Genomic DNA, 9,227 nt, shown 5'->3' with positions numbered 1-9,227 from the left:
TTCGTCAAAATTATCATCATTTGTCAAAAATTTGAGCTCCATTCGGCAGATTGAGAATTTCCGCCCTCCCAAATACTTTACTTTGGTACCGCCCTGGGCGCGGAAGGTGCCAAAATCCACCTCTCTCTGCACCCTTGATCAAGTACTCGTAGTATATTGGTAAACTTACAGCATTTAGGTTTTATTCTAGAGCGGGAGATAGCAACTAAAGCTCGCGACCTGCTTAGGGCACACATTGTAAGTCAATCCAGCCAGCCCGACAAAAAAGAAGAGAAATCTTTACTAGTAATAAAGCTGGAAGTCTGTATGTCTGGATCTCTGGGATTTTTGTTACGCGCATTGCGCCTAGACCGTTCTGCCGATTTTCATGAAATTTGGCACAAAATTAGTTTGTAACATAAGGGTAAGCACCTTGAAGCGATTTTTCGAAAATTCGGTTTTATTCTCTTTCTATTCCAATTTTAAGCCACCATTGGTGGATCTAATTCCTCTGCAGCAATACTGAGCGAATTAGCACAGCGCGGACGACCAAATTACCATAACATAGACGAGCAAATTAACATTGCATATTGGCGAGAAATTCTTCATCCATTATTTGTAAATATACAGGCGAACTAAATGACCTTTTGATTTTCTGCTACGGGCAAAACTGTACGGGTACCGCTAGTACTCAATAAAAATAAAACAAAAGAGACGGAAATATTTTAATACTGTAAAAAATTCGTTCGATTTGAGTCAAGCACACATTTTTGAGACTTTAAATTCATAAATAGGGGTTTTCTCCCAAAATCTAGGACCGTTTGATTATCTTAGTTTTTCAAGATCTCTTTTTCTAAAAGAGATGTGCGAAAAAGGCGATATAATTTTCTTTTCTTTCTTTCTTTCCTTCGTTTTTTCCCTTGATCGTGTGCATTTTATATATATTTAAAAAAATGTAATGATCGGTCGATAAATTTTGAATGGAAAATTGTTCTTCCTGTTAGTTTCACTAGGTCAAAGAAGCTTTCAATATGCGCTGACCTTTATTTCTAAATACTCGCCCGCATAAACAAATAGAACTTTTAACAAGGTAGACATATAACGAGCTAATCATCTGAAGAGCAATGCCAACACCAATGCCACTCATAAAACAACAAATAAATATGCACCACTATTTACATACGATGAAATAGAAGACTTGTAGAGAGAATGAGGGGGGAAAAACTAGGCCTCGGTCATTTTGAAAACAACATAATTTCTTATATCATTCCGATAACAGATAGAAAAAATGAAATTGGAAAAAAATGTTAAAGATCAATTAAAATATTTGTTAGGAAAAAAGTTACCTGAAATAAAACCGGTCGTCATCACGTGACTCCATTTGTAAATAAAAACCAGGGCAGTGGAGGAGAAGCCACAAACGCCTGCCACGGTTGAAAGCAACCGGTGGACAGTTAGCGCAGTAGCAGACGATCTTTTTACTTGTTTTCTTTTCTTCATTTTCCCGCGACCGGTCATAAAGTTGGAATAGAAACATTGGAGTTAAATGATGATTAATTGTGGAATCGTTTGGTTTTTGGGGTTGTTGGTCTATTTTTGGTGTCCTGACCTTTGCAACGCGGAACATGCGGTACCAGAACAGGTTCATATTGCCTTAGGAGGTGAGTGGAGACAAATGTTATTTATAGTGGCGAAATTCTAAACAACTAAAATGTAATTAACTGTGTGTGGAATTTGAAGTGAAATGAAAAGTGTACGGATAGTTATACTTCAGTTTTTTATTATGACACCAATATTTTAAACTTTTATTTTCCTTCAAGAAAATTCTTTTTTGTATTTTTGTCCTAAATAGTTAACTGATGTATCTAAGACTCAGTTGCTTTTACTTGGTTTATTTTCACTCAAATTATTATAGAAAGTGAAATGTGAAGTATTTTTTAGCTTAAATGCAAAACATTTAATTTGGGAAAATCGCTTTAATTTCATTATAAAAATTTAAGAACTTATTTCTCTCGGGAATTGCTCTTACGTGTTTATTTTAAGATAGACATTCGACAAAGCAAATCCATTTTCAATAATACGAAATGAAGTATAAATTTTGAGAAATTTAATGTATTTTGACAATTAACTGACCGATAGTTCCAAGTGTGTGCTTTAAACAAACTCCCTCTATTCTTATCTACAAATATTATTTGAAACTTCCCCCAACTTATTAACTTTGCTAACCGTCCTTTTGACGGTAATATTCATCTTTGCTATTCATAGGGGTTAATACAAAATACAACTGCATTGTTTATAGAAGAAAATCAATGTACTGTTATTTATTTAAAAAATACGTACATTCATACTGATTCAATAAACTTAAAATTGAGCAAATGCAAAACATTCCTTTTTCTATTATGAATTTCGCGAAGCAAGACTTGAAGACTAAGAATGCAAGAAAACAAAAAATTACTTTTATCTTTTTAGTGACAGTAGATACGAGTTATGTAAAAATGAATTATTTCCTTTTTAAGCTGCTTTTCCGCTTGCTGAAAAGGTACTAACATCAAATCTTAAACATCAAATTATTTATCGTCAGTTTTTGCTATTAATCCAGTTTTCGATGCGAGATTTAGTTTAATTTATATCCCAAATTGTGAATTTATACCATTTTTTTTTATCACCGTTTGTACCTAAATGTGTTTTATTTATTTACTTATTTATTTTTCAATTGAACTGTGTTTTAATAATCTTTCTAAAAATATTGCGATTTGATAAAAGTTTTACTAAACTGTAATTGTTCAATTTTCGTAACGATTCTCTACCTTAATTCAAACTACACAACAGTATGAGCTTTTGTTTAAAAACTTACAAAAATAAACCTAAATTATTATATGCACGCATGTGTTTCGAAGTTCCATGAAATGCTTTTGCAATACAGAAAAAAATCAGACCCGTTATTTCAAATTTTTCCATTTGAGAGGTGGGGGGAGTAAAGGGTTTAGTTTCAATATATTTTATAGGGAAAAAACAACAAAATACGTTCAAAAATGACTAATACCATTATGATTCTAAAATCCATGGGGGGAGGGGGGTATTGACCTCCCCCCTCCAAATTTCCAAACAATGGACTCGGGGAAAGTTTTAGAGCTTTTGACTAGAAGCTGAAAATAAGTCTTCTTTATTATTGGTACTTACTTAACTTCAAAACACGTGCAACATTTGTAAAAAAAAAAGGTTTTGTAACATAGATTTTATTGTTTTATTATTTCTTTTCTACCGAAAGCTATTACGTTTTACCTTCTCTGAATTACATCCGGAAGTAATTTAATGGAAATGGACCAACTAATTCAATCAAAAATGACTAACTTAATATTTCGTTTGAAAAACATTCTGCAGTGTCACATTTTAATGTGTTCCACCGGCAGTTTCAGGAAGGCACTGCACACTGCTCAATTTTAAAGTTTAAATAACACTTGATTTCAAAAGCAAATCACTGTGCCCAAAAAATTCATAATTGCCTGTCCTTGAAACGTAGAAGACGTAAGAAGGGAAATGTTCAATTTTCATAATGTTTCGTTTTTGCGATCGCGATTTTTACGGAAGGGTTCATTTATGCAAATGATTTTATAAAACTTGTAATGATTTTATAAATTTTGTAAAACTTGTTGTGTTGTTTTATAAAACTTGTCAATTTTCGGGATCACAGTTTTCGTTAATTGCTGCTTTTAATCTGAATCAAAACCTATCAATGTTTGACTTCTAATTTAATGGCATTCAACAAAAAGTGAGATCAAATTTTCTGGTGTACGAAAAATTCGCTTATCCGATACTTGGCTTTTCAGGGGTTATTTGACGAGTATTTATTTCACTTTAAAGCCTTTAATTAACGGTCAACTTTTTACCTATCTCGCTATCCTGGCGCAATTACTCAAATAAGTGACAATTCATGGGCAGACCATAACAAACAAAATTGTCTTTGCATCGCTGATGCTGTACACAGGACCTTCGGTCCTATTTAACTTTTTATCCATGACACGAAACCAACCTACCAAACATCGATCAGATGCTATTAAAATATGCCAATATTTCTTTGTGAGGAGTTCAGTTAAAAGCGTTTAAGTAAAATCCGGAAAACGTCCAGATCTTCGGGTGTTTTTTGGAAAAAGCTTTTCTATGGCTCGCTTTGAGTACATATCAGTCTAAAAATTTCTCGCTCTAATAAGTCCATTGACTGTATTTTTCGACTTATGCGTGAGTGTACGCGTCAAATATGCAATAGCAACGGGGGTTCTCATAGTAATATTTAAAGTTGACGCACAGTTTAATAGAAAGACTATCGCCTAACAGCAATTACGGAACGGAATTACGTAAAGTATAATATTTTAGGAATAAAAACTCCTTACCCATGTTTCTTGTATTAATAGTCTTCAAATACGAACGAGTGTTTGGTCTTTTTTCCTATGATTGTATCAATGCATGCAAACATGATTTCAAAAACAAATTTTGGTATGTTTTTTTCAGCAAAAAATTCAGACGTTAAAAATTCGCCAACCGTCTCAGTTTTTCTTTTAAATATGAAACCAAGGAGCAATTAAGGTCTTTTTTAAGGTCCAAAAACAGGCATTCCACAAAATATATTCTTGAAGATTCGCCCTTTACGAAAAAACCAACCGTAAAAGTGAATCCTTTTAAAAAATTGAGATTGTAAAAACGCACCCTCTATTTAAGATATTTAAAAAAAATCTAAAAATGGATTTAAGAAATTCTTAACATTCATTTACATAAAAATGATTCCCTCAAATTCCGAAGCTCAATTAAAGTACATTTTTTGTTGACTCATATCTTCTTTCTAATATTTTGTCTATATTTTTGAACTTAAACCTTTTTTCGCTTTTCAACTTTTTCAAGCAAAAAGAAAAGCAGAAAAATTTCGCAAAATAAATAGTGTTTTCGCGAAATTAAATATTTACAAAATAAAAGGCTTGCGAAAATTTCTGGAAAGATCCCTGATTTTATGAGAATATTTTCATCAGATGCAAAACAAACAAGTTGATCTTTAAAAGATGCGTAAAATGAAAAAAAGCACAAATAAAAATGAAAATCATCAAATAATAATAGTTAGTAACAATTAATATGATGATAATTGTAGTAATAACAACAATAATAGTAAGCTTCCAGATTTTTTAACTGATTATTGTGACATGTTTAAAAGACAAGGATTTTCAAATAACCACTTTTTTGGATTAAAACGTAAAAACAAAGTGAATGAAACACAAATGAGGTTGTTTCCTTCAGTCAAAAGTAGTACTTTTTGTCACTGAAATTGATAAAAAAAAAAAAAAAAAACATGGATCCAGAAAATACTTTAATTTTCCGAACAGTTATTTTTTAATTAATTTTTTTAAATGTCAGCTTTTTGAAACAAGGCGTGGTCTTGATGACATCATAAATGATGCACTCGCACTTTGCCGCATCTTTCTACCGCGATTCCACGTTATGATAATCAAGAAGCGAATTAAAATTGCGCTCTACGCTTGCTATCAACCATATCGTTGCTAATACACGTGAGTAAAGATGCGAATTAAATATTTTGCTCTGTGAATGGCAGCACAGAATGGCATTTCATCATTTGTGATGTCATCGGACAGAAGCGTTAAACGATGAAAGCGCGCCGATTTAAGTTTTTTTTTTTTTAATATTAAACTTAAAAAATGGCCAGATCCTAGTTTTTAAGCATACTCTTTCAGAAAAAAATACTTTTAAAATTTTGGAAACGAACCCATTGTTGAGAAAAGTCGATTTGACATATTGTGCTTTTTTGGATTGTTTTCTTGTGTCGATCATATTTTAACACAAAGCATCTCTGATTATTTTTCATTCAACCTGTTTGGTTTTTATGATGATTTTTAAAAAAAGAAAGAAAAAAAAACTTTTCCGTGTTTAAGTCGAAATGTGTGCATCTTAAGTTTTTTTTCTATGCGTTCATCAGTGTTTGAGATACGAGGGCTATACTGCCGTGGGAAGAAAAAAGGCAGCAACTGCTAAGTTTTCGTTTTCTTGCATTTTTTTTCTCTACTGTACGTTAGCTTTATTGTACAAGCTTGCTTATTTGGTTTCCGCTAGGGAAAAAAAACGCGAAAAAAAAGTCTAATTCTAACATATCCTTACTGTTTATATTGATTTCAAAACGCGTTTCTTCAAATTTCTCGAAAGCTTATTTCTGCAGATGGTGCCGTTTACCTGTCCACGGCAGTAGGGGAAACTAGGGAGGTTTGGTCCATAGGGAGACTTGACCTGCTCGATTTAAGAGAAGACTTTTTTTCACACGACCAATGTTATGTAGCTTGCTTCAAAGCCAGTTCATCAAGCAGTTTAATAATTTTAGCACCAGAAAAAAAAACTAAAAATGTTGTATACAAAGAAGTTCTAGCTTAAACATAGGTATAACAATAAAATGTGGATGACCTGTGTTTGCAAAGATAATCAATACTTTAAAAGGATCGTTAATAACAGTTAAAGATCGGTTAAGGACAAGGGCATATATATATAAGGAGTCCAGGGTCCCCGGGATCCTCATCAAATTAGAAAAAGTTATAGGTAATAAGTAATTATTATAGGGGATTTTCGAAACTAGGTGCACCAAGCACTGTTAACCCCTGCTAATTCCATTACCCGAGCAATGCCGGGTACGGGAATGCTAGTATTTATATATTTTCTTACATTCATGAGGGGTGTCATGTCTGCTAAAGTGTTGGGTCAAGTCTCCCTAGTTCTAGCGGCAACCCTTTTGCAGACTTGAGGAGTGTAATTTTTTTTGCAACATTTGTACTTAGAATTATGCTATTATTTTTAGCCATAATAATGGCAAAATGGCAAACTATTTATGTACATATATTTTTTATTTCGTTCTGACTATTCTACAAAAAAAAAAAAAAGGAAAAACTAAAAATTGGGTCAAGTCTCCCCTATACTGTAAATTTAAATCTAGCAAAGGTAAGGAATGTTTTCAAAGAAAGAAGAAAATGATCCATATGAAACTTAGTACATACTGAAATCTAGTAATAAAACTGTTCGCTGAAAGCGGTGAAAGATGACTTTGTGCAATCACCAATGTGGTAACTTCACGGCGTGTGGGCGCATTAACAAACTAGAGGAATCATTAAGGTTGTGATGAAACCTCGGGTTAACTCATCGACAATTTCATCTCCAGCTACCATGAACTACTTCCTCTCACGTTTCGAAGGTCATTGTATATACCTCCGCAACATCATTTGAACACATACATGCAGGATCCAATAGCTTGACGACTAGTTTTTCAGTGAATGAATATTTCGGAAGCTATGAATTAGCAGAGGAACTGATGAGAAATAGTTTGTTTGGGAGATAAAGATTTTTCCTGGTACCATTTTTCAGCTTTTGTCGATCTCTGTATGTATGATATAAATTCCTTTGATTTGTATATTTATCAAGAATTAAAAGTTTTATTTAAAAAAAAGATAACGCGTCTCTCCCCTCCCCTTTTTATTACTCTTTGACAACCTTAGAAGTAAACCAGGAAGGTAGCTATTCCTCAAGTTTACTGCGCACAAAAATATCACGAAATGAGTTCAGTTAAGCCCTGGTTTCCTAGAAGCGAAGTCGCCAATCTTCGGCGCAGCTCCTCGCCACGGGGAAAACTTGGTTCTTCTGCGCATGCGCGCCCGAGCTAAATCGACGTCGTGAATGGCCACGCCGGAATCACTTGACTTTGATTTCAGCTTCACGGCGAGGAGCGACGCCGAAGATCGGCGACTTCGCTGCTAGGAAACCAGGGCTTTAGGTGTCGTATAACTAGTTAAGCGTTTGCGCCATGTGGTATAAAATGGGCAACCAAACTTTTTAAATGGAGATGATTACACTGTGGTTCACGATTTTTTTAACATGAATAATATCACGTGTATTGATTTATTTACACACTTGTAGTCAAAATTTCCAAATGATATGGATATCTAACACGTCACGTTTCGTAGTTAAAGCCTCTATAACAATTTCCCGCACCCTCGTTTATAAAATGATTAAAAAAAATTATTTCATATTTATTTCAATAATTAGAAGTATAGAACAGTTTATCAGTATATAATGTAAAAATTGCCATCTGCAACAGTTATTGTTTAACATAATATTTTATTTTAATTAGAATTGCTGTAATTTTCTGAGGTAACAATACTTAGTTTTTGAATTTTCCTCTAAATCTGTAAGAAAATAATTTTTCCACCCTCATGTATAAAATTTGACTTGACGAAACTTTTTGTCAAAGATACCGACAAAATGGCACAGGATTTTTGTATTTTAAAAGTATTTTTCCCAAATCGAGTCATGTTAAATTAAAATTAAGGCATTTCTACGAACAAACTAAAAAGAAAGCTCATGAAGAACGATGACCTCGATGAAAATCTCACTCAAAAATAATTAGCGGCTTGGTTGTCTCTAAAGAAGGGGATTTGAGCCGGTCATATAACTAAAAATACAAAGTTTTAAGTGAAATACGTCCAAAAATATGAAACAAATGTGGTGCAGAATGTCCTTGAAGATGCAGTTGCACTTCGATTTTTCCCTCCTAATCTTGCAACGACGAGTGTGAGCAAGGTGAATATTTTCATCAAAATATTAAGCGTATAGAAGACCGTTGCCAATGAAAATGGAATTCAAAAACGTTGGGAGATTACTGTTGGTTTCTAATTCGAGAGGAAAAATTAATTTTTCATTATTTTCTTTAATAACATGTGAATTATTTTTCTACTTAATGCTAAAACCTGTACTATTTCTCCTCAGTGTATATTACTACTGTATTTGCATTAAAATTCAAATTATAAGTAAATAAGCATGTTTAGATTTGATTTTGAAAAATTCAGTTTTTAGCAATTTATGGAAATTGCATTTGTTATAACTTTAAAACGGTACGTGTTACAGGAATTTAGTTTATATATTTATGTTTAGCAGGTCCAAATTGACATGAATCGGGTATTAAAATCAATGTTGTAGAAAAAAAAGTAAAATTTTGTCCCACAGTGTTATCGGTAATCAAGTATGGATTGCGTCTCGAAGCGTCCCTATAAAATTCATGAACATCAATTTCTTTTCTTTCTTTCTTTCGTACTTTTTTTTCTGTCGATGTACTCATAGCTTTCTATTTTTTTGCATTTAGAAAAAGAGAGAAATGAGGAAGTTTCTTTTTCTGTTAGCAGGAGACCTCATTGACGTCTGTGTCATGTTTTTCAAGACGA

At 33.0% G+C, this 9,227-nt stretch overlaps 1 protein-coding gene across 1 annotated transcript in view; it reads left to right on the top strand.

The window, feature by feature from the left end:
* The first annotated feature begins 1,528 nt into the window (after positions 1-1,528).
* The window catches only part of LOC129220075 (acid phosphatase type 7-like), a 94,681-nt gene continuing 86,982 nt past the window's right edge, over positions 1,529-9,227 (top strand). Inside the window, exon 1 of the mRNA XM_054854412.1 lies at positions 1,529-1,640. Coding sequence (XP_054710387.1) covers positions 1,529-1,640 — 112 coding nt within the window. The remainder of the gene's footprint in view (positions 1,641-9,227) is intronic.

Source organism: Uloborus diversus, chromosome 4 (genome assembly GCF_026930045.1).
Source record: "Uloborus diversus isolate 005 chromosome 4, Udiv.v.3.1, whole genome shotgun sequence".
NCBI lineage: Eukaryota > Metazoa > Arthropoda > Arachnida > Araneae > Uloboridae > Uloborus > Uloborus diversus.
The sequence above is the reverse complement of the archived record's forward strand: the minus strand, read 5'-3'. Positions and strand labels throughout refer to the sequence as shown.